The sequence below is a fragment of the Haliotis rufescens genome, unplaced genomic scaffold (assembly GCF_023055435.1).
Source record: "Haliotis rufescens isolate VD_foot unplaced genomic scaffold, xgHalRufe1.0.p SCAF_4, whole genome shotgun sequence".
Taxonomy (NCBI): Eukaryota; Metazoa; Mollusca; class Gastropoda; order Lepetellida; family Haliotidae; genus Haliotis; species Haliotis rufescens.
The window spans coordinates 21585317-21613114 of NW_025964112.1; the positions used below are offsets into that span (position 1 = coordinate 21585317).

General features: G+C 38.4%; 1 protein-coding gene across 4 annotated transcripts in view; it reads right to left on the minus strand.

The window, feature by feature from the left end:
* LOC124132154 (innexin unc-9-like) overlaps nt 1-27798 on the minus strand; it is a 190925-nt gene that overhangs the window by 72851 nt on the left and 90276 nt on the right. Inside the window, exon 1 of one of the 4 annotated variants that reach the window (XM_048381784.1) lies at nt 23775-23875. The exons of 2 other annotated variants lie outside the window; for them this stretch is intronic. In XM_048381784.1, the coding sequence (XP_048237741.1) occupies nt 23775-23827 (53 nt within the window). In that variant the 5' untranslated portion in view covers nt 23828-23875. Of the gene's footprint in view, nt 1-14670; nt 15339-23774; nt 23876-27798 lie in introns of those variants that run through there. One more of the 4 variants, XM_046495888.2, reaches the window with a different exon arrangement.

The window sequence follows — 27798 nt, forward strand, 5'->3', positions numbered from 1 at the left end:
ACTTTTATTGACCCGTGCTTTAATCTCAGACTCGAACTGGTCATGGCTTTAGCCAGCTGACCGTTAATTGCAAACCATATTGAATTCCAGTCCAAGAGAAGAGGGATAGAGTTGGGGTTTAAGGTTAATGCTTGCCTCGACTCAAACAGGAATGACCCGTGGTCTTGCTTCGAGATGGTCACTCCTGACCACTAAATGAGAATGGCTGATCTCGTTGGATGAATTGATGTGCCAATATCGCCCTCAAATACCAGCTACCTGCTTTTGTATTAAGCCTAGTTGAAACTTCCCCTCATTCTGGCCAGGAAGACAGGATTCAGATAAGGCGGAGTTTACTGCTTTCACGGGGAGACGTGTCCATTCCGTTCTTTCCTTAATTTCCATCAATCTTAAAGATATTGTTCCTCGATACCGCTATAATAGAATAATTAGCTTTGAAACTCACGTTATATGGGATAGGGGATATATTCTTATTGTTGTTATGGGAATTGTCTAGCCTGCAACATGATACTTACATTTATAGATTTTTTTCTGTTCATCGAGCAGCAATATTTAATTTCTGTTGTTTTGGCGCTCAGGCGATTCTGATACTAAAGGTGAACTAATATCCGTGGTACAGTTTCGTTTAAATTTTGTGTGTGTTATGTGGCATTATGAAAGGAAAGCAAGCAAGTAAACGGAGATAAATAGTCTGGGATACGATCATGCATGAATTCCATCTTCGTTGGTGGAAGATGCTATGGCATCTTAGTTAGTAATGGATGACTAATGGTGACCCTCGCTTTGAATACTGAGAATAAATTGACCTTGTCTAGAAATGACACTGATTACAGGTCAGTTGAAACATACATCACCAGGTTGTGATTTACGTGGTAGAAAAACAAGCATCGAATCACATCGCGCTATTGTATTGATTCTGTCATTACGTTGATACATTGCAATGCATAGTGGTCAATTTCAGTTGAAATATGTGACAATACGAGACGAAATGTGATATACCGGTCGAAATTGAATTGACAGCACTAACGAGAAGCCCACAGTATTCCTAAGCGAATAAACCGTATGCTATAATTTTGAGTGCGTTTTAGCCGGGTTTTGTTGTCTCTGTCATTTGAGCATTGCCCAGAAGAGTAATAAATATTGTGTTTACGAGTCTTATATAAATGACAATGAGTCATTTGCATTGGAATAAAAGTTGAAATATTTTTTAGGCTTTACAAAGTGAACATGTATGTGCCGAGCGCAAGTGCCAAGTACTAACCTTTTCGCGTTATTTCATAATGAATTATCTGCCTCAATAAAACGCATGACATTATTTAAAAAAACAGTATGTCGTTCCCAAATTAATTCCACATTTAAACAATAATGCCAATGGAAGAATATTTTTATATTGTGCATAATGTATAGTGTATGTTTGCGCGTCAGTCTTAGTGTTGTAATGTTTTTTTTGCGAAAGCAGCTATCATAAATACTTTACATTGGAAATAAACAGTTATTCGTGTGCAATTACCGTACAATTCTTGTGGGATTTGTAACCCACAGAGAAAAGTGCCTGTTTTCATATGTCGCACAGCGTATGCTATCCGTACGGGCGAAATAAAATAAGGCCAAACACGAAAGCAAACATCAGGCTTCTCGCCAATGCTGCAGCCGGCGTTTACAGTGTAAGGGAGGAAACTCTAATCGAACTAATGACTCCGCTCTCTACTCAGTAGAGATACGTAAAGCAAACCGTGCCTCAATGTGGAACGGTGATACGACGACCATGGGGCGAGGAATCAAATCAACTAATAAGAAAATTGCTGTATTATAATCCACAGAGAATTTTTGCTGTAACAAGATTTATGGAAAGGGTATTGATTAGTTCATGTGAAAATAAACAACACCCTTTGCAAACGTGCTTCAATCATCCTTAATACTGTTTCGTTTGTGTCCAATTTCCGTAACCATATACCCAGATTTCTCATAAGGGGTGGAATGAATATATTACTGACTGAATCAAGAAAGGAAACAGGTTGTTTTCAAAATATCAATTTACTCCATACATATTGTCACAGGAACCGAATCAGGTACTACATTACAATGCTTTGCCAGCATTTCCTGAACGATTTAATCTAGAAACATTCCATTTTTCATAGAAAGTGAGCTAATTTATGTTAAGAAGTATTGAGATATGAAACATCTGATACATATCATTACTATTTCCCCCAAACTATTATTAAAATAATTATTCCATGTAGGGTAATTTATCTTGAACAGTTTTAGATTTGTGCTGTACAAAAAGACTTTTATCAAAACAAAATCATTATGAAAACATCTTTACACAGATAGACACATACCGAACTGACGAATACTTGTAAGTGTTACAGGAGTAATTATTGATAGCAAGATCATAAGACACCACGAGCATACTCACTTAGACAATGCAACACACAAATTATCCATGATAGAAACTATTTGCCTTTTGCGTCCAGAGCAACGATACTAATCACGTTAGGACCTAGCGTCATTTTGTTACCATAGACAATCTTTGATATGTAGCAGTGCATTTCAACAATGCCAGTACCTATTCAGGTTTGGTAAAGGCAATTCGCAAATAAAACTGGGTCTTCTTATGCTGTAGAGGTGTTTTAATTATCTTTGTCACGTCATTAAGCAGCTCACATATGGCGGCTTCGGGGTGGTGGCGGCACGTCAAACTGCCATTCCACACACCAAAGGTCGTTGATCCTGCATCACAAATGGATTTATCAGCCTCACTGGCAGAACCAGATGCACACATTTGCATACATTTCACCTGATGCGTCACTTGATTAGAGTAGATACATCGCCACTGGATTATCCTACCCATATAATGTGTAGCATGTTCCATTGGATGGTATCAGGATGGCGAGTCTGGTGACCAAAAAGTAGACAGATGCTTCACACTCGACAGGCTGTTATGTCAGAATGATTTGAGTGGGTTACAGAGTGCGGATCTTTTCAATAATCTATGTAATTAAATGGTGAATGGGGTTGGATATAGCGAATGAATGTAAACCACAGAGTATATGTTAAATGATAAGTAGAGTGAAGATCACTCTACCAATGAGAAGAATGGTCTATAGTCTACTGTATTGCTCAAGCAATATGCGCTTAAAAAGAAATATCTACTTAGACACGTTAAATGAAAAGATGCTTTATATTCAAGGGTGCTCTTATGCGATATACCTAAGAACAATCTTTTAAGTGAAAGAAACAGAGCATTCAATGTCATCTACAACCTTCGTGACGTAAACTGAATGTGGTCGTGATGAAAGTGTTTCAACCCCCCGTGACTTGTTTGTTAACAATTGAAACGTTGCTTCCTTCCAATTTGGTTTTTGATACAATGATTCAAATTGCACATTTTTTCACTCTGTGCATGTTTTTCATCTGAGAATCCAATACAAAACTTCCAAAACAGAGGTGAGGTGAAATGGGGTTTAACGTCGAGTTCAAGATTATTGCACTAATCTATCGACGTTCAGACACGTGCATGCCGCAGAGTAACATGGATCCCCAACTTAGCCGACAAGTCCTTGTCTAATCCCCATAAAACCGCGCGCCAGGCACTGTAACAACAAGTAACACCATCTTTCAACGTCTTTTGGTGTGACGCGGCCGGGAATCGAACCACCGACCTTACGCCTTCTGGTCGGACACTGTATCCACAAGACCACGGAGGCGGTCTCCACAAAGAAAAATCCTTGTGGATACAGTTTACTTTCGGCTGAACGGTTTGTATTCTGGTATGAAAGGATTTGGTTGCATTTGACCCTACAAGATAAACACACCATTAGTTGTATTCAGATGTTTACAATGTGCAGCCAAAACTACATAGTGCTGGGGATCATATGTCTGAAATATTCCTTGGTAGAATAACGTCTAAATTGTATACCGGCGGGTATCGAATCACATTACATATTAAGAGTATGTTCATACTTCACTTCAATCATTTCAAATACTAGTAATGCATAACAAACTATTGGAATTCTACCTTCGTCAAGGTTCAGAGGCGCTCTATCATGTGCTTGACTGGCGAGCTATCGATCATTTTGATTGCCACGCGTATGAATAATTTATTTGTATGAAAAGTCCACATGCAGAACTCGACTCCTTGGAATGTTATGGCAAAAATAACAATTTAATTGCATTATTACTTGATATGAGTGGGTAGATATTCATAGAAGTGTTATAGGCATAACGTCACATCTCGTCATACTTATATAAGTGGGCAAAGTATTGGACTTCATTCATCTGTTAACTATTTAAATTGATTTTGAACTTCTCTTCTCTTCTTCGTTTAGAATGATTCTTCAGGTTAGGTCGTTATGAATTTATGAATGAAAATCCAAATACCTCTAAGCAACATACATGTATTTTTCTTCAAGTTCATTTAACCATTTAACAATTTATTAATCCAAGACAATTAACAGCTGACCCGGGGGAATAGTTAATATTTCATGCTTTCTTTTATAATGCAAACATTGCTTTTGTTGCTTTTTCCATTAACATTTGTACTGCTATTGTAAATACCCGAACGGGTTTCTCGATCAGGTATTCTCTGTGGTTGTTGTGAAAATAAATAATATAAGAACAAATAATACATCGAAAATAACATCTCCCATTAGACATCGTCGATGTATATGTGGGCAGAGTACATATGGCGACTGGAGCAGTCCACTATTCTATAGGTAGGCTCATTTTACCCCCTTCTTGTCTTAGTAGTTCTTCGGAGAGACCCCAATATGCATGCACACATGGATTTATACACAGCAAAGGCTGTCAGGAATGTGTTAACCAGGAACAATATATGCTCAAAGGATATGTTATGAAGTTTTGTTATTGTGTGATTCATCATTTGTTTCTAAGACAGATATCTAATATACACCGACAAAACATGGATTGAGAGTGATATGGACGAATATGCGCTTAACAATGACGTCAATAAGATGATAATTTTTAAAGACTTAACAACAAGGTCTTCCTGACACAATGTTTGATGTACAGTCACATGAAAAGAAGAACTTAATTGCTCAATGATACAACAACACATTGCCGTTGTACAATTACGTCCAGATAGAGGTGGGTGTGCCATGACATATGGTCGTTAAACTCGCAGTAATTTTTCATAAAAAAGTCCATAAGGCGTGGCAGAAACCTATGATCGTGGACCCTAATCTCAGATTCCCTCTGATTATTTTTCTAGGTTTTTCAGCACCATAACCTGTGTTCGTTGCCCCCACCAACGTGGTAAACGTCTCAGACCTTCATCATTTCTGCTTTTCCTTAAAATAAAAAACACACCTCGATATAACTGAAAAACTTTCAAAGCAGTGTTAAACAACATTTAATCATATTTATTTCTCCTAGGATCCTATACGCGTTTCAACCACAATGGTTAAATTATTTTAGGCAAGGGGACGTGTATTGTATATGTTCGAATGCATGTTGACTCTTCTGATAGAGGCGAGGTGAAATAGGGTGTAATGTATGGCGACGTGCAGGCATGTGTGTGAGGGTGTGCGTGCGTTGATATATGTCAGTTTAGCTTGGATAACCCACTCAGACTCCTTTGCAAGCAGTCCTCATTTTACCCCCTTAATGCCGTTCACCAGGCCTGGTAACAACAAGTACCATCTTTTAACTTCTTTTGGTATGACGCGGCCGAAGATTGAACACCGACCGTCCGTTCAGCGGGAAGAATCTTACCATAAAGAAAGGAGTATAAGTTCCACACATATTGAACAACATATAGAATCCGCATCCTCGAATAGGACATAAATGGTTGAAGTGTCATGACGTAAGTTATTTGACGATAACAATGGAATTTAACAATTCTTTGCCTGGATTTAAATGTTGGTGTACGTACGTAGCCAGTGGCACGACCTTGTCAATCTGTGAGGGAAGTGGGCATGAGTATGCATTACCTTTTGGTTCTTAAAGTAATATGCATTTTCCAGTCAGGGACTTCAATTCCTGACACTATGTGTAAGTGGAGAAAGGCTGGAGGAAATGATAATAAATAACTCCAAATAATGCCTTTTAAATGCCAGGCATCCTATCTGACCATATCTCATTCTGTCTACATTACACTCGATGGGATGTCGTTACTGCGTGCTTCAAGACGAAAGCTTTCACCCTTTTCCGACGAAATTAATATTTTCGTGTAATTTCCTTCTTGGTGCAGTTTTCATGCAATGGAACCGCTGAAGTAATCACATCTCTTCACAATAAGGCCATAAGGGTCTGGCTCGATTATCAAGGAATGGATTTTACTCATAACCTTTCCCCATAAGCAGACCACGATAACACTGTCCGAATTTCAATGAATTCATCCTGCATTTGGAGTCATCTTCTTTTCACATTGCCTCAGTAAGCTGCTCAATGTAGCTCAGTTCAGGAACTCTCGGGGGGCACTGCCTGAATGAGGGAACTGAGAATTTAATATCTAGCAAACAGGACAGACACCCTTTAACCCGAATAACTCGATATTTTCATCAGACTTTGTAAATATGGAAACTAGACGCAATGTGATCATGCATATTCATCATCACTCTTTGAAACTTGCTTTTAGCGTCATATCTGTACATTCTAACAGTTGTATCCTATTGTCTGTTGGAGGGTTAAATCCATTGTCCTGTTATCTAAAATTAAGCTATTCTGTCATAGTCTCCCCACTGTAATTCCCTGCAATGTTAGCTTAATGTCTAAACACGACTGCCATCCTTCGGCTCCAGAGTGGCACATTGTTTACAATACAGCAACCTACTCATCTGAAATCATTATAGGAAGTTGAACCTCCAAGTAGACCATTTGTGTCTGAAGGAAGTAAGCATTTAACATCATTATCATTACAGAAAGTATATATGATTATATACAATCCCATATACTGGCGATCTAGTTGGGTAATATACGGTTACGTACGCATGAAATAGAATATGTGTCCAATACGAGGTGTTCCAGAAATGGTTTCCTGAAGACGTGAATGGTTTAACTCCAGCTCCTTTAACTGTGGGATTGTTTAATCGAGTTTTTTTCTACAAGAAGCATGTTTAACTTGAACGTCTCTTTCTCCTAACACGTCTTCCATTCTGCTTAATACAATAGAGATAGAAATAGAAAGTATTCAACGTTAACTATCTGCATAAACTGTATAGCTGTATCTTAAGGAGACTGTTACACGTTCAATGAAACTGATATGTTAGGTATAATAATATAACTATAATCACCTTCAAAATCGGACGTAAAGGGAAATAATGTTGTGTCAGGTTTCTAGTTAGTTTGTAGAGGTCAAAGTTAAATTACCAGTAATAGCTCCGCAATCTGTTGGAATACAAAATTAATTCATCTATTTTTATTGTTTTCAAATTCCTCATATTATCCCAGTTTCCATGGCTACCAATCAAACCCGCCATAATGTGTCTCAGTCTATTCAAACAAACTCACTGAGCAAACTATGGAGCTGATACTTAATATTCATGTTGAAACCGAATCTGGTAACATAACAGGAAAACAAATGGTTTGCTTCTTTCGGAAAACTTGCTATTCATGAAGCTCAAGCAAACTGTTATCAAAGTTCTCGAGAGTTGGACATTGAGTAATAAATAAGTGATCTTGTTTGTTGACAAGCCTCATGTCTGAAACATAAAATCATGATCATCGCTGTGTGGTCAAGACGCTGGTAACTAAAGCACTACAAAGATCACGGGCAGACATAGTCATCACTTTCATATCGTATGTGCAGTATAAGCCTAACTATTCTGTGACGGCCATGAATAACACTCTGCACATACGTGCTTACGCCGGGACCTACGCCCCCTGAGTAATATGAATGTTCACTTATGGAGGAACTGGAAGTGGCAATAGATTCTTGGGTTGACAGAGTCTAGACTGTTTGACTGGGAATGAATTTTAGTGAAAGGCATAACGCCAGTTGACACATTTTACATGCTTTGACTCTGGCTTCATAGAATGACTCATTCTAAAAACTGAGTACGGAGAAATGTGTCATTCTGTCGACCACGTGATAACCATGGTGAATTTGAAGTCAACCACCATTGTAACTCTTTGTGTAAACGAGATAATAACCACATTGGGTTTTAACAATATCATAGTTTGAAGGGGTTTACTGTTCCCCTAAAAGAGACCTCACTATTGCATATGGTATCAGCTTCGTGTTCGATTTAAATGTATACAAACTTCAACCATACATTTCCTTTATATCTTTTAAACTAACATGAATAGACAAACTAGACATGTCACACAGTATAATCTATCGAAAAAAAACCTAATTAAAACGAAAATATACTGAACCGCAAAAGAAACGTCACCATGGATAGGTATATGAGAAACCTATTTGTCCAAACACTCTAAACATACTTTGAAACATATTCAAAAGGTGAAACTTGGCAAAACTGATCATCAAGGTTAAAATTAAAGTGTCAAAGTGAGAAAATGGCATCACATTGATGACTGCCGTGCAACGTTGATACATGGAATGGATGAGGCGGTTGATGAAGGCCATAGGCACTTGAGCCTACACTCTGAGGAACGCCTGACGCAGTTCAGCTGCAGTTGTCGGCCTTGGTCGGACGTCATTCAGCCGTCTTTGAATCTCGTCCCACAGGTGCTCAGTGGGATTCAAATTGGGACTGAGGGCAGGCCACTGCATGGTTCTGATGCCATTCTGGAGGAAGTCTCTTGGAGGCACGGCCATTATCATGCTGAAACGCGTGGTTGCTGCGACGTGCCAAATGAGGTCTGGCGTGTGGTCTCAAGACTTGATCAATATACCGAGCTGCTGTGACACCATTGCCTCTCCCAGGACCGATGTTCAGGAAGACCACAGGGCCGACCCTCTGTGCAAGACCAATTCCACCCCATACCATGATGCTCGGACCACCCCACGAGTCTCTCTCAACAACACAAGCATCCGAATAACGTTCCCCACGGCGTCGACAACCTCTCTCTGTGCAATTTGCTGTTGAGATACAGTAACGGCTCTCGTCTGAGAAGAGGACTCTTCTCCACTGCTGGTGCTGTGTTGCCCACTGAAGACGGTCCCGGCGATGACGTGGTGTCAGAATGGGTCCTCGGTTTGGCCTGTGACAGTGGAGGTGTCTGCTCGTCAATCGTCGACGCACGGTGTCTGCACTTATGTGTCGCTGGTGTGTTCCCGTGGTCTGTCGAGCAGATTCCGCAGCTTTGACAAAGCGATCTTGAAGATGCTGTCGCACAATCTGGCGATCCTGAAGTCGGGTGGTGACCCTTGGTCTTCCACTACGTGCTCGGTTATCTGTGGCCTGGTACCGTTGCTGGCGCCTGTATATGGTCCTTACGTGAAATGCATTGGCTACTTGGCGGGCGGTTTGTCCAGATTGCAATCGTCAAAGGGCGTGGTGTCGCTGATTTCTTGTCAAACGTGGCATGTGGTAGCAAGTCAATAACGAATGGAAGTTATCCGATCTGGGTGGATTTTTACAGGGCAAGAAATGGGGGAACGCATGTGCATTTCAATTTGCACGGAACTCATGTGCATCGGGTTACCATGGCCATTGCTATGATGCGTTTGGGCGATCGGTTTTATTGTCATCTGCTTTTTTTTTATCATCACATTTCTTTTTTTTCCGGACAAGGGAATGTTAAATTTTAGAAACTTTGACAAAAATTACCCAGATATTTAAATGACAGCTTTTCATGCAATGCTACTTGGGTGACGTTTCTTTTGCGGCTCAGTTTATAATAAGTAAAGTACTGTAAAACAGCTGAAGGGAGAAGAAAAATCGTTTTTGACATGTTGGCAAGTGTAACGTTCGTCATTCATTCAAATGTGTTAGCGCAACACTTCATCAATGTGTTCACCTGACGTCTCTCATAAAATACACATGAACTGTATTATTGAATTATTTCATAATGGTTATTGGTTCAATCTATACTGATTTTTTATTTCTACTTTTCACCCAATCGTGCTCATTTTGTCGTGGTCCATACTTTAGTAATCACGTCAAGTCGATTCTGTTGTAATCAACAGCCTGGGTTATATCTGGGCACATTAGATCCTTTCATCATGATGGAATAATATTCTTAGAACATGGACTTGGTGAACAAGCACGAACACACCGCCCACTTTCAGGCTGTAATAGAAATGTCACTGGTAGCACCATCTGTTACCGGTTCAATATGAAAAGAAAGAAAGTCCATGATCTTTGATTGTTGCTTCCTATTTCCTCTGGAGAATTACCGTTCAATGTAATTAAAGAGTGCATCATTTAATGTCAGCTGCATTCCAAATAAGAAGGATGTTAACTGCTTTCTGTAACACAAATCTAGGCTTGTCTGATCTAGATTTGTTCCAAAACATTTCACAGTCAATGTGGGTTACAGGTTATATCAAAACTAAGAAAGTACATTTATCTGACAAACCTCATCTCTTACTATATGTAGCTATATTATTGACGTCTTTAAAAGTTGGGAGAACATGAATGCATGAAACTTTTTTTAAGGATGGCAACTTCTTTTATTCTTTGTATGACGTTTAAGTTGGCCTGAAACGTCGTAAAAAGAATAAAAGAAGTTGCTATCCATAAAAAAAGCCATGTATTCATATATTAATGAACTTTGTGAGGTAATGTTTAATAACTGATACTCTATGCCTTTTTCATACGCTGGCTCAGATGTTTAGATATTAAGATGATAAAATCAATTTTACAGTTCAACCCTAAGTCTCTGGTCATATTACACTGTTTTATTCTTTGCGTTTAATTTGTCATTAAATGTTTATCAGCAATGGAATATGACACACACACAAATGAGTTTCGCTGAGAAAAGTCATTTGCATCTAAGCCCAATCTGACAACTTCAGGAACCATCTCTCACAAGCACACTCCGGCCGGGGATGTCCTAAACGACCAATAATTCACCATTATTGGTATAGGCAAGTGATACCAGTCCATCCAAGAAAATGGTCCAGCATAAAAAAGGACTAGAAAGTATAGTGCATGGGTTTCATCTTGGGCTGCAAATCTGGGACCAAACTAGTCGTTAGAAGGAAAGGATCGTTCTTCAAGTCAATGAAGGCTTGGTTTTCTCACGACTCGTCCCGTTGATTAAGTCAAAATCGAATTTTTGTGCATGCAAGGGAAAGCCAGACTCTAGAAGGGATGTTGGATGCCTGCTTGCAAACGATTTTCATCAAGAGGGATGCACTATAGAGGCGTGTACATATGGGCGAGGAGTAAGACAGCAAATCCTTGAGACTTGATTTACCTTCGCAAAGAATGAAAAAAACAGGAAACAAAAATAGAATTACAACATGTGCTCTGCCAATTTCCGCTATTATGGATAAAATCCATGCATCATACATGATATAGGTCCTGACTTGATAACATCAATCACATCTTTTGAAATTAGCATATGGATCACAAAATCAATACAAAACCAGCCACTGTAAAACTTAAGTTGCTGAGGAAAACCTCCAGATGGGGATCATTTTCATAAATCCTTTGAACACAACTTGTACTTTGGGATTAAATTGTAAAAAAACAACAACCGTCCATTTAAAGTTTAAGACCTTTTCAGTGTTTTTTTAGATTCGTCAGAAACGATGTAGGGACTCGAACACGGTGACGACTGCAAGTACAAATATGCCACCAAAGACAAATGTATATATACAACTGCATGTTTGGACATAGTACATGTACATAGTTCGTGTTGTATCTGCAAGTGATATACTCTGAATGATTTTATATTTAATATATACTATGTAATATCTAGTATTTACAAAATTACATCAAATCCACTGGTTACAGATTGGAGGGATCATAGCTATCCAAGAACAAAATACAAACTAAATTATACCATGGACTACAATTGAAAAAAATAACCCCACGCAATTTAATTCATTCATTTATTGGTCATATTAACTGGCAGATACATTGTATGCCCGTTTTGGTTCCTTCGTCAATTTATGAACAAAGAAAATTAATGAACATCAAATTGACACAGGTGAAACAATGTACAGACTTCACTTCATCATTTAATCATCTGGTAAAGGGCACAAAACATTGCATGCATGTCTACCAAAACGATTTCACGGATCCAAACACACATTTATTAGTCACTTTAGGTACTCCGGGTATGGTAACATCAACCACCACTCAAATGAATGATAAATTATATATACCTATATTGTTGATAGCTCGTGATGTGCATATGCCACAAGAAATGCTGTGTATGGCGTACAGCAAGCATGAATATACCACCTTTGTGTATATATTCAAACTATGTGGATGTCAGATAACGCCAAAGCCATATGAGCATATTAATTTGTTCATGATATGAAATCAAATCCAATCATTATTTTTTCCCCTTTTCGGACGAATAACGTTAAGTATATGAGTCCACATGATTTGAAGTAAATGGCAACTGGTTCAGCTTGTCACGTGACAAAGCGGAAGTGGAAGTGTTTTGTAAACAAACATTGCAAATGAATGCAAATCCCTTTGCAAACCAATTCAGTGTTTAATCCTTCCGAAATATGACTTTCCTGACAATTGGCTAGTGGGGGTATTCCTACTGATCCTTGAAGTTAAGCTCACTGTAAATCTTACGTCACTAAGCAGCTCAGTAAGACGTAAGAGATATGTTACCATTAACCTTTTAACACTTGCGACATTGATAAGTCGTAACATTCCATGGTTTAATGCTTAATTTTCTACTCATAATAGAAGCATGCTACTCCAAGTACTGAGGCATTCTACTCCACGTCTCATTAAGATTGATGTGTTTTGATATTGTAATAATAATTGTGACATGAAGAACTCACAGCATTGTCTTGGGAATCAGCTCCCGGTGAGTTAAATCTGGTTCTCCATCATATGCGATCTGTGCTAAACCCCAACAAATGGTTATTTGTCAAACCTGTCAAAATGAGTTAGATGACACAGACATTGCCAGATCCAAATCACAGAAACCGAAGACGATTTGGAAAAAGAAATCAACATTTTTCATGTTTTAATCCAATGGTTTGAAATGGATAATTTTATTGAAACTAACGGTAAGGTTAGACTATATATATTATTTGGATATTTAATTGTCTCATGATCGTCGAAAACATAACATAAATGTAAAAATAAAGATGTTCTGCAACACCTTAACGTTAAAATTGGAGTGCACCACAATAGCATGGGGTGAAATCAGTCAATTTAAATCATGTACTAAAACATATTACTGAATGAAGTAGGCAAACTATACATGTATAAATATATACCTCGTCAGGATAGGTTTAACTGTTTGTACGTAACATCAGTATACAATAGACATCATAGTACACCTAAAGTCTTAAAGCACAGACTGTGTACGGTTTTAAAGGAATAACTATAGGAAGAATTTAATCACATGTTCAATGACGTGGAAGGAAATAAACATGGCGCTTTCTTCCTCTTTTATTTTGCACAGCCATACCAAGAAGAAAATTGAATTTAGTCTGTGTCATTGTTGACATTGATAGGTAAACAAGCATATGTGTGTGGAACTACAATAGTCATAAAGTAGTACGCCTGTTACTATGATGAAATCGCCGTTGTAGCCTACGGTTGAACAATCAAATTCGGGGTAGGGATAACCCATCATAAGAAAGTCTAAAAGAAATGGTCAGATGTAGAGGTCATCTCCTGAAGCAAAGCGCCTCATTAAATATTTTGCAGCTAGTCCACAAAAGTTGCGTCCTTTGTGAAATTATTTATGTGGCATTGTCAGTTGTCTCTTAAGGATGCCAACCGAGCGTTGCTAATTCCACAAGTCGGGATACACAAGATCGCTGCTGTTGCTACGAACAGAAAAGACACTTATCCGGTATGTTGATAATCGATGTGTTGGCCGGTGGTACTGTCTTAATTGGAGTACAGACTAATCAGTCTGGTACGGTCTTGCCATCTAAGCCCGATTCTTTAGATCGATCTATTCCATGTCATTTTGTTTTGAAGCAGTTGCCATAGACGCTACAGTGTTCGGCAAAAATTCAATTGTATGAGTCCAATAAGCCATGGTCGTGTCATATGAAAATAAAACTCGGTAGTAACTAATCAAGCAATGTACCCAAGCCATTTTACCCAAAGTTGTTTTTTGGCTTTGTACAATTATACTTCACATGACAGCACAGCATTCCCTTTGGTATCCAAGGCAACCTTGAATCGACGCTAGCTCAAGGGCTAAACAAGATGGCGGCAATAGCATTCATCATACTACCTGACTCGAAATCCCATACAATAGATCAATATATCAGTTGAATGTCATATGTCCAGTGATGAGGAGACCCTAATCTGACCTGTACCATTGGAGTAACAACTTTTGCCCCGAGTGGTTCCCAGGCAGTAACTAATATTCACATGTAAACACACACATCATTGACGGTTAACAGGTGTTATGGGGTATATCTTAGTAAACACGGGGTAAGAATGTAAACAAAAAGAGTCAACTCACGTATCTGAAGTCAGGTCTCAAGATGCACGTTCATGCACGCACGCGATGCATGGACGAACCATATGCATCCTACTTCAAAGCACACCGGTGAAAACACACACAAAAAGACACTGATAGTAAAACTCAAACTTCCAGAAAAGGAAAAATGTCCGAATCACGTTTACTTACTCAGAAAGATGATGCATATCAGAACCGAACCAGCGGTGTTTAACACTGCTTAATTTTGGAGCAATTTTCATCCAAATCCATTTAAAGTAATCCTTTCACAGCAAGTAGCAAGGTTAGTCGAAGTAATCCTGTACTGACTTTCCACGGCCCGCTCTCGGGCACATCTCAACTGCACACTCGCTTACGCTGTATTGATGCTGTCCGGTAAATAGTGAAACCTGAATGTGTCGTCTGCTTCAGCTTTGGCAGGCGGTTGTAAAACGAGCGTAAGCGTACACAAACCAATGGTATGGTATATCCATCTAGGACTCATTACCAAAAGACTGTTTTAATGAATTTATGTGCCGAAGCGACCTCATTTACATGTGTTAAGTTCGAAGCAAAGATTCTCGGAGCCAATAAAATCTTAGTTGGAAGAGTCCATGATTGTTACGTCACGCGCATCAGCCAACCTCATCAAATATTTGTAAGCTCACTCGTTTCAGAATGGACAAGCGTAGATCTCTCCTCCAAAGGCTTTGTCCCAGGCACACAATTAGATGCCAATACACTGAATGATTTTGAAGATTGCCGTCGGGGCCGAGGCATGTATCGATAAGGCCCGTGTGATAAAACAAAACAAGTATCGAGCGAGTTCTCTTGTAATCTAGGGGTTCCAGGTTCCCGGAGAAAGTCTTGCCTTTACAACCGAGCTGATTAACTTAATTTTCCTTGAAACGGACGATAGAAGCGCTCTCCTGGTATAGAGACGGAGCAGGTACCAGGGAAGGTAAAACCAATCGATCGAAAATATTCATTCCAGGGCACCTATAAGTCCGGGACACTGGCTGTTTTTTCGCATAATCCAGCGACAAGGGGGTCGCTAGCAATCTATTGGTTGGGCGTTTAGAGCATAATATAACCAAAAAGCTTTCAGCGATTATTTTTCGCTACGCTTTCATTGCATAAGCTAATGAAGTCACAATGGGCTGACCCAGGCTGAATTTATTTCTTTATATTTTCAATTGACTGTCCGCTTCCAATCCCACTCACGTTCAGGGTGACATTGGCGGTTTGTGCAGAGGTTCCAGTCTGGATTGTACCGTAGAAACAATTAGATTTTCTATCGTTGTTATGTCAAGTGTCGATGTGAGGTGCACTTATGGTTCCATGCCAGTCCCCATTGAACGTTTCGTTGTTATATGGACTCAAGAACTCTTCGACATTGATCAATATTAGATATTTGATTGTCCTTACCTCCCAGAAATTTGTTTATCTTTTTCATAAAATAATAGATATATTATGATAAGAGGAGTAATTGGAAAGAGCTACTCCGATTAAAATGTAATTCACAAAATATATTTCTTCATTAATCTATTTTGACTGGACAACGAATTAAACTCCAACTGTAAGTGGGGAGAGAACCACTATAACATAAACGTGTTGGTATTTCAAGCAACCACACCTTCAACATCAAAGTAATCTCTTCTCATTAAAATACCACCATTCATTTTCAAAGCCATTCGAAAATAGTCGACAGAACAAAACCGGCTTTAAATAAAGCAACACGAAATCTTTGCGCCTTTGGATACCTACATATTCAAGAAATACGCATTCTGAATGGTAATTTAAACAAACGTATTGATCGGTTTTGAAAGTTGGGAATGTGTGAGGAAGAAACATCTACTCGCAGCTGTCAGGACCAGGCGTTAGAATATTGCCTCTCATGGGGCATGTGAAGGTTGGGGCTGTATGCAGTCATCGTGCTTATCTACCAGGTTGAATACATGACTGTATACTGTATATATTCTTTATCCTCTAAAGCAATGTTTTGTGTTGGCAGTTGTTCCAAATTTTGAAACTGAAACATAATGATGATTGAGAGTTTTAAATTACTTTCCAGTACGTTTTACTTCCCTTATGCGTGTTTGGTAGTTATGTTTTACATATGTATAATTTTTGTTCATTACAGTTACAATGCGGTGACACGTTGTGTCAATCACACCACAGTTTTACATTGTTCAAATGAATTTGAAGAATGTTTTCACACAAGAATTAAGAAGTGATAAACATCATTTACTTCTGAGCCATCTAATTATAAAAAGATCAGTCCACGAAACCTATTAAAAATATGTACTAGTAACACTGAACAATTATTATTATTTTAACTCGTTAATAACGTATGTTAATGCTTGTTATCATTTGTTTTGCCTTTTTCATGTTGACTAGACCCCCCTACTGACTGGTCCCAGGAACAACCCTGTTTAGAACGCGTTGAAGGAATTTGGCGTATTTATTCAAAGTGAAAATCAATGATCATTACAGGCAATGTTTCTTCTCAAGTCGAATCTTAAAATTACATTAAATTAATTCAATGTTCAAAATGCCCATATTTTCAGATATCGACGCTTTATTTCTACTTGTGGAATAAAGGTGTTTGAGCTGTGTACTTTGTCCGGTCTGAGAAAGACGACACCTTTTGAATCCTGGTGTTCTATAAGACAAGAAAGTCTTCTATTGAATCATGCGTCGTCGATTGTCGTCCTCACGTTCTGTGATAAATAGTATTGATGAAGGATTTATCTTCTAAGAAAACCTCCATGAAAGTCGATAATTTGTTTGAAATTCAAATTGCTGACTAACTGGATGACTGCGAGACTTGTGCAATAGACATTTCCATGCCACAGCAATAAAAATATGATCAGTGCCAGCCCGAAGGCATCAAACCCGATAAACAACAATCTATTTCATATCTGTCTCTTGCAATCGACAGTTCCCTTAGTGCATTGTGAGTAAAGTATTACTAATGAACAACAAACACCCATTGACTCATAATATTCTGTAGTGACGACTTGCCATTATGATACGCCTTCGCGAGAACGGTGGACCTAGCTACAAGGATAGCCCTCGGAATGTGAAGAACAGCTTCGTCCTGTAACTATCGTCACACAACACATGACTTGTAAATTAACTACAATGACATGTGTTGTGCGTTTAAAAGTAGAAGGATGATTAACGTTTCGATTCAAGTATCAGACATGCTAGTTATGTCGTTGAAAGCCTCAACGTGAGGTGATCCTTATTGATAAACCATTAGCATAAACCATGTGGGGGTGAGACTCGACTGTCCAGTCTGTAGGATAGTGTCTGAACTATCCTCAGGGGCTTGGTTAGTCCACAGAGGAACATGTCACCGGCCAGTTGGGGTCAGTTTAACGTAAGACAACGATAGAACTTACTCCTTCAGAAATACCCTTCAAATCAGTTCGATTGAAACGAACCTCTCTATTGATAATAGCATCGAAAAACGATCGTCAGGGCTTCCATCGACCGACTTGCTCTAGTGAGAGAGAGTGATGTCTTTGAAATGCTCCATGGTCAAACTACATCCCACAAACGCAGCAATCCACTGAATTGAAACGTCCTATGTTCTAAAGGATCCTATCAAGGGAAGGCACTACTGGGCATAATTGCTGAGAAGATACAGCTTCGCCTTTAGGTCAAAATCTATTTCATCAGACAGTACACGTTGTAAGAGAGGTTGCATAGCTCCGAGATGGGACGTAAAGGGGCAACAACGCACTTCTAAAGAACAAGCAGATCTTAGATCCGCCAGGATATCTCGATTACTGATAGACTTTGTATAAGTTATTGGGGTGTTTGTATTGGTCAACACATTCTTCTCCCTCTGAGCAAGTATGATCAGCGTCTACAGATCCCCAAACCCCTTATTATATGCCATTGTATAACGGTATTTATAGTGTGGTCTTGGGGTATCGGAAAGAGCACGTCATTTCATTTTCCAGATTCACTCATTTGGAACAAGATAGATGAAAAAAGATACATGTAATTAAATGCTAATATCGACACAAGAAATTGTAGTAAGTAAATCTCAGGCAAACCTTTTGTGCTTTTGTGATTCGATGGTGCTAATGTTATCGGTTTCAAATGAAATTCACGGGAGTCAAATAACACTTCTGTAAATGCAAATGGATTTGATACGTTTCGGTTGCGACGAAAAATGAAAATGATGAAATAATGACGTCACCATGCACTTACGTCACACTAGGGATGACATCATATACATAAAATAACTGAGCCGCCTAGTTAGTATAATGTAGATACGTAACAAGTGGAGTTGTTATTTTTAAAATGTGGGATCAATGCTTACAGAAATTGTTGAAATTGTAAGCAATACAGTCTTCACATATGGTGTCTGGGAGGGTTTAATTTCATTCAGCAAGAACAGATTTTCATTCGCTGATGATTCCAATCCCATTTAACCAAATTTTGCAACACACTCGCATTTGCTTAGCCATTTACCAAGATCCTAGCTTCAACATCTGGAAACGTAGCTTGTGGTGGTTTCAAAATTATCAGAACATGACTACATAAAGGGACGCTGTGGAAACACGTAAGCCGATTTAGACATGGGATGATGGAATTATACCCCTTTATAGAATTACTCAGATCACAGGATAACAACAGAAAGCAACACGGGTCAGCCCGAATCGGTCATGATGTGTAATTAGCATTGATCATGTAGGCTGCACAATTGTCAATATGGAATGAGCACTATGTGGACTGCTTCTGCTGCTGCTGCCGCTGAAATCAGGTCATTTCCATCCCATGTGCATTGATGGATTCGGTGACAAGTCATAAACATCTAATGAAATATACACCGTTGTCACTTTATGGATATAGAAATGGCAAGTCACTCATGTGATCAATGAAGACAGGCAAGTAATGGTCGGAATACACAAATCATTATTGATTCTTTATACCAACCTTACTGATTGCCAACACCATTAAATTCGACATGGTCGAGTACATCTAAAGACCCGATATACAGGCAGCAGATATCGGGGTGACATCACAATACGTAGGACATGTCTGTCAGCGTTAAAAGACCAAACTCCCGGTTTGTACCTTTTTTCTGATGTAATGTTTAACTTGATATGAAACTAAGCCTTTTGGGGCGTAAGGCAAACTATATCTTATTCGACTCATAGATGGCATTAACGACCAAAGGTATACTCATGACATTCAGCATATCTCCTAGCAACGGTATCCCAGAAGACATGTCAGGGGACGTAACTCATAGATGATATTTTGAATGTTATCGCAAAGTCTGTAAAGTTTGACCGTTATAACTGCACTAATACATTCTCATTATTAAAGTGAATGATCAAAATTTGGTATAGGTAAAATACGTCTGAGATCGAACCCTTATGCAGCAGAAATAAGCAAAAGAAAATCGATTGAGTTGCCCCCAACGGAAGTAATATGAACGCACTGAAGGGAGACGTTGAAGGACAGAAGCACCCTGACTGCTCTGGGCATGCGTACACAAATTGTGTCACTTCCCGGTAGAGATCTGGTGATGCGTGTACTTAGTATCCTTTTCCCCTATTAATGCATTTATATCTGGGACGGTCCTTTATGAAATGAGAATAAGAATCTATTTTGACCACATGTGGATGCATATTTCCAAAGAGTATTTATCTCATAACAGTTCTTTTATCTAATGCTGTAAAATGAAATTGAAGCTGTAGAGATGTCATTATGCTAATGCCCCACAGTCACACTATGTTACAGTTTGCGAAAAGAACACCTACAGCTGGAAGCTTGATGACGTAACAAGAACAGCTAATAACGTAAAATATTTATGTCAATCTTCTTGAAAATGCAAATATGTGCAGTTGATCTGATGAGGTTGGGATGACCTGGGTATACTATTCTTACCACCTCGTACCAAATTTGGGTCGGTATTGATTCAGCCGTACGTGTGATTAAGACACTTTTAACGTCTGTAAAGCGCCTTGGTCTTTCTACAAAATCTAACTTGGGGTTGGAAAAGAATATCATTGATATACATGGGATAAGTCTACCAGCGTCATAGCTCAGTACAGAAAGTTCGGATTTGGGATGATAAAATATTTTCGCTGGGGCTGGTGTCAAACAGCACAATTGATCATTTCCCCCACTCAGAAACCAACATCGATTTACAGTGTTGCTAATAAAAGTAATCGGCATAGAGGCTTGACTGATCAGAGATGTGTTAATGTATCTTCCAGTGACCCCTCAAGAAAACGGACTTGAGCAATTAGGAAAATATTACCCACTGCTGGAGCTTGTGTCAAACAAAAGCAACATGATTTGTCCATTGGGGGTTGAGTTCACATTTTGAGTTATATTTTCCTTTTAGGTTTATAATGGGTTAGCGAAATTGCCGTTTACAGACAAACTGTGGTGATATATATAATTGATTGGTAACCTCACTTTAAGGGAAGAAAGTCTGAAAAACTTCTCATGTGCTTAACTGCAAGATTAAAGAATCACACATGCTTTGTTTGTATTTTATAATAAAATGCGTCAATATCGTAGTGTTTAAACATGACGGTTGTATGTAGAATATTAATACACAACGGGTACATTGGAAGTTGACCCCACCCCCACCCCCACCCCAATTTATAACCAACTCTCACTGGAGCTGATGTTAAACGTCTGTCACTGGCTCTTCAGAAGAGCGCATCATCTGTGGAGTATTTAAATGCAACAATGATCATACCATCATGATCATTTCATCATAGATGATCATACAGGTTTACTGTCCAAATCAGTTGCAAAAGCTACATATTTAATTCAATATAGACTCCAGCCAACAGAAACCATGGCCATGATAGGATTTCTGCACAAGATGACGATGACAAGAATCCATTATTTATTCTTCAATTTGAAAAGAGCATTGTCTTTGATTCGAAGATCAAATGAAATATCTATGTGACAAAACGGTTTCTGCAAACGTCACTCCTCTGAATCTTTGGACACGATGGCTGCATATAGGGATGCCTAAGTGAGGAAATTGCTACGCTTGAAGCTGTTGAAAATAGAATGGAACAAGGTGGAAAACGTCCAATTTCTGTTATATTCAATTTCCGAGCCAACCATTTTTTATTTAATTAATTTCCGCCGAGCAAACCGGGTGGTGCTGGGCATAAATGCCAATATCAATTCTGGCCACCTCGTTAATACTATAGCGAGATATCGCGACTCCGTTGGCACGTGACCAAGTAGTCCGATTTATGGCAGTACTGGATGTCGAAATATTATCGGGAAACATATTATTTTAACCAAAATGCATACACCCTGCAGGATTTGGTCAGCTGTAGCCATATGATACAACTAGAAATTGTACAGGAGGAGGTCATATTGACTGCCTCAGGGGACAGCATTGATTAAGTTGGCTCTTTGACCCACTCAAAGTATACGAATAGGCTATCCCACGGATTGTAATTGATGATTATGACACTAAAGCAAAACACGAGATGACGGGCGATCCATTTCCTGGCAATATGGCCTTCATTTCATAATGGAATGAGTGTGGCTTTGTGCTTCTGAAAGAAGAATGGCAGAAGAAAGTATACCAGCGTTTGACACTTAATATCTTAATGTCCTTCCCTCTTATTGCAAATAACATGATGGTAGGTCAATTTTATTTTGGAAAGATTCTTTCAAGGTTTATATTTTTCTTTTACAACGTATTAGAATTTTAATCCCGGTAAAGTCGATATGACGTAACATATGGAAGCCTTTGAGACATTGAATACAGTAAAACAGTCATGGCAAAGTCACGGCACTGGTAGAACATTGATCAATGTTTCGTACTACGGCTAGCTCGAGCTAATTCGAATTAATTTGCATTTCAAAATTTTAAAGATGGAATGGTATGTGACACAAATTAATGACTTAATTAATGACAAAATCCAATTTCATTAGTGCAATGTTCAGATTTTGTATTTTCGTATGATGGTTTAGTGTCTCTATTGGATATAATTTTGATAAGACATTAAACGTTTGTCGTACAGTTCGTAATTTGTACTCGTCGTAAATATGGTATGCACCTTTCTGTTACGTTTGATCATATCTGATATAAAATGTACTATCTGTGGTAAGCATCTTTTGTAAGGTGATTATTTGCACCAGGTTTGGTCCCAAGAAGCATATTATATTTACACAAATGGATTACATTCACGAAGTTATACGTCGCCTTTACTAGTCTATTTATATTCCATTTTGATATGGACTGCATTGATATGGACTGTTCTTATCCATGTGTGCTGCGTTGTTATATAGCCTCATATGGGGCTTCAGTGTACCCACACATATACACTGTATATTTATATGAATTGCTAATACTGCATTAGCAGAGTTGTAACAAACACGCACGGGTGCAGCATACATCCCATTCGTATTGCACTGTTTCTTTCTGTGTGAAATATGGTACAGGATTTGAGTATATGAGCTTCTGTTGCCTCTGGTGACTATAATGGAAAATGGATGATAAAAATCGAAATATATTGTAAATCGGTTAAGCCATTATATAAAACATATTGGTGTTGACAAATGTCTATATAGATATTCAGTAGTTAAAAAAATTGCGAAAGCAGTAACACCTTCAAAAAGAAACGAAACCATTATTGAATATACATAAAAACGACACAAATCATTTCAATCATCATCAGAAATCTCTATTAATAGCAGTTGAATCATTATTAAATGGTAATGACACCAGCTGCTCGCGAAAAAATGTGTGTATCCTATCTCACCGGTGACAGCCGTCACAAACACATGCAAAGGGAAGTCAAGTGTTCACTTGAAAAAAACACGGGAACATATGGTACAAGACAAACAAGACAATTGCAACGAATATTTGTGTTACCGGTGCGTCAAATTTGTAAATGACCTTCACAGGGAAATGTGAATTATTGATTTCCAACTCCAATTCACATGTGAGTTATTGATTTAAACTTGCTACAATATCGTACTATATGTCAGTTAAAAATTCCCTTTAAACATCTTCAATATGGCCGCTTCCTCTTGAGCACGTCTAATTGCATATTTCGGCTGGCAATGTGCCGAAGTGTTGTTGCAATTAGATCATATTCAGGTCAACATAAAAGTGTTGCCAGATAAGCATCAACAGATTTTGCATGCATGTACTACACCAATATAGTGAAATAACAAAAACCCAGAGCATTGCTATTCTCTTACACAAAGGGTCATACTCATGCGCCGGAAATTTGCTTTATGATATTATGTGTGGAAGAATTCACAATACGAACCCATCTATCCTGTTCGACAGTGTACTATCCTCCCCTTTTAGTCCCCTTGGCATTCTAGGAAGACCCCGTAATGTTCCTGTGCGGACGATGGACGGGGGTACGTGTCACCATGACGTCTCACCAGGAAACCAGCTTAGTCCACACGCATAAATTCTCATACTTTCAGCGATGGCATATTTGCTTACAAAACCAGTGATAAATTCAGTATTAAAACTACACGAACATAGAGCTCAAAGGAGCGAGGTAATTATATTCATAATTCTGACAAATGATATAAACGGGACATCGAGCCGGTAGTGGCAAAACCCCTTGGGGACGATGTTGCTCCCAGCATGGGAGTGGTTTGGATTCAATATGAGTAATGTTGGTAGAAAAGAGCAAATGGGAGAGTGGATACTGGCAATTTGTTTTCCTTTGGTATACAGGGAATTCATTTTACACTCGAAATGTTAAAACGTAAAATCGTGTGTTATGGGAGAGTTGGATCTTAGGGTAACGTTATGAAAGTCGACCATTTCAAACATTAGAATGTATGACTGCTGTTTTGTAATAACCTCCATACATCATGTGTTCACCGTTGCTATAGAGATGGGTCTTTTTAATGCACATGGGAGAAGGAATTTCATCTGCTGTTGAAAGTGTTTTGAATATTGATCAGTATATTCTTTAGTCGTAACTTCTCTTTGCTCAAGTGCCAACAAGTGTATTTCATTTCCAAAAATATGAAATATTTATATCTTTATGGAAATTGTGTTACATTTTAAAGCATTTGGGACCCTTTGTTGAATACATATTGCGGCGACTTTGGGATCGGTTTATGGAATTAGAACAGACACAGACCCATCAACTGTAGGATATTATGGTGAGTAAATGATATATTTGATGTAAAATTTAATATGCGATTTTGGAAGATATGATTTGTCCCTTAATTTCCTTACCATGTAAAGGGGCCGCTGTGAACCTAATTTTGATAATTCATAAGAAGTTGCATCAACGTTTCTTTCTGCCAAAATTTAATACAACAATAATATTTACACAGTGGTTACACGTTCCCAAAAGATGTTGATTTACACTATAACGATTTCACAAAATTTACATTTTAAAGACACATTCGATTTCAGACGGAACTGAAACATTGAATACGCAAAAATGAGAAAATGCCCCAGTCAGATCAACGTATCTCTTGTAAACATCTCAGATGTAAAATAAGGAATAAAAAACCAATAACCTTTAACAACTGCTTCCACATATGTATCGATTGAATAATGTTGGGTTTCCCAGGATGGGAGTTACTAATTATGTAGCTGACGCAACGCACTAGACGTACATATGCTTGGATGCCAGTTTCATGAAGAAACAGTCTGGCTGATATTTTATGCAATAAGCCGTTAAGAATTTGTTGGAGAATATTATGAGACGTGTTACAAGAACCATGATATCCTCAGATATGAGTAAAATATGCGATGCTCACTGATCTATCAATTCACGTATTGACATGTATTTACTCTTATCAATCTCTCTAAGTTACACTGAGAAACATACCATCAATTATGACTATTGTTACAAACTAATCACTCAGGCCAGCCATATAATGTATTTCATATAAAAAGATATGATTAGTTTCAATAAAGAAACTATTACCACAGAAGACAATACATGTAATGTAGACTACTCGGTCATAGACAGTGCTATCTACAAAGCTGCAATAGGAGTTTCAGTGTAGACACCAACGAATATTATTATTGGTAACAAAGCGCTTACATGCACATAAACATAAATAAATCACATGCAGAACAGTGTCTTGTCACAATGAGTACTTACATATCTTTTCATATCTTCATGAACGTTCTAAGGTAAACCCCCTCCAGCAGTTAAAATGTAATTCCATAGCTATCATACCAACATCGCTCTTACAGGTCCACATGGCTCCCAATTCCTGGCAATCGTACCAATTGAGAGACACATAATAGTTCATCAAACGTACAGTCGGGCCTAATTTGCCAAACATGGACTGGGTTTGCCCTTAAGGAATTCACAAATGCTTCAATTCTCAGAAGCCTTGTTGCAAAGGTCTCTGGAAGCATGAAATTCCACAGTGCCAGGTTACTCTGCTGACCAACGATTACATCTTATTTACATTAATATTAGCATTGCGTCGTTCATTACAGTCCGTCCTGCCATTGTGTGATTAAAAGCAGAGCAGCAATTGGAGTCAAAGACATGCCGTTTCTAATCTTATCGAAACATTGCACCATCGACCTGACAGATTTATTTCTCTTAACCCCTGATCGCTCGAAATGAAAATATAACACACCTGAGAAACTTTGTCTTTGCCGGCCACCTGTTAATGTTTTCTTACGTGAATACAGGTGTTTCTCTTGCCTCGATTCCTGATAAGTGAGCTTAGATGGCAACAACATGGTTATTTGATAACATGTCAATGCAGACACGGAAATTAAAACGGATATCAAAATATTTAAACACGTGTACATTCTTTGTACTCAAAGGTGGAGACAAGTAGTTTGTCGTGAATGTAGAATGATCCATTAATCTCACTTGACAGTGTTTGCTCATTGGTTCTGTAACCTCCTCAAGTGGACATATGTTTTTAGATTGAATATTTTCCGTATTAATATCAACGCGCGTGTCTGATGCTTTAAAGAACCATTATAGTGTATACTGCTCAATTTCTTGCTGAATTGCACGAAAGCTAATCTGGTGTTTTTACTTCATTTGCTTGTTGCCGAAACATCGGACATACAGGGAAAATCATTTGATCAAATTTCTTCTTTAGAGTTGGGTGAATTTTGTGCACTACTTCAGTTTCTCACAACGGCTTGTAAATAATCGAGCCTGGAACAGACGAACCAGTGGTTGATATTGCGATCAACAGAGTCCCTATGCCTGTCCATCCGATCCTTTAAAGTTGTTTCTTACGTAGGCAGTACGTTATTTGGAACCAGTTCTATCCTGGACTCCCCACTGGGGCTGCTTAAGAGAGACAAGGTAACATAAAGTGTATCCATGATCTCGACATTTGTCATATATAACTTGACATTGTAGAAATTGCTAATTTGGCCATTATGCTATGATCATTTGTGCTCATTCTCACAAGGTATCCCACAAAATGGGCGGGGAACTTGTGTTTATTGACATATCAGAGAACCGATAGTCACTGATGGTCATTTTGTAAGTGTTTCCTACCCTTACAAAAAGATGGATAGACAAGGTCTTCAGATTATGAAACATTTAACTCTGGGAGTCGTGGGAGTCATTATGCAGTATATGCAGCATGAATAGTATTACAGTAACAGTAATGGAACCACATTTCCATGTTTATTAATCATAACAATTACCATAGGTAATTATTACGAGATGCCACCAGTGTAGTCTATTTTCGGTAGGCATTAACTGCTATAATGCCAGATGATGAATATTGAAATTGTTCATTATGCCTGAATGGCGGTTACATAAATAGCCGTACAGGATTGGACGGGGTCTTTATGAATGATATGCAAATTAGGTTATACGAGCTTAAGAGATACATGCTGCACATATATTTGTTTGTTGTTTAACAATACTGTTCAGCAATATTCCAGCTAAATGGCGGAAATATATGTATAATCGAGTCTGGACCAGACAATCCAGTGATTGACAACATGAATAATTGTTGTAAGATGACATGGAATCAAACAAGTCATCGAGTCTGACCACCCGATCCATTTAGTCGCAGGTTTCTTTGCATTTACTCCAATTGATACAATAGCATTACACAGTATGTTGATGTCATCACCATACCCTAGGCAATGAAAACAAGATATTCGTAAAACTACATCCACGTCTCTTTGCTTCTCATTTCCGGTTTTAGTTTTAGAATGTTAATACAATAATTATGCTTTCCCAGATTGAAACGCCGTTCGTTAATCCTGTGTTGCTGCGAAGAACGCACTGTTTAGGTTTGACGAAAAACTTTGCAACTATTCGTAGATTCGGACAAATGATTGTTTTCTTTCCGTAATTTATA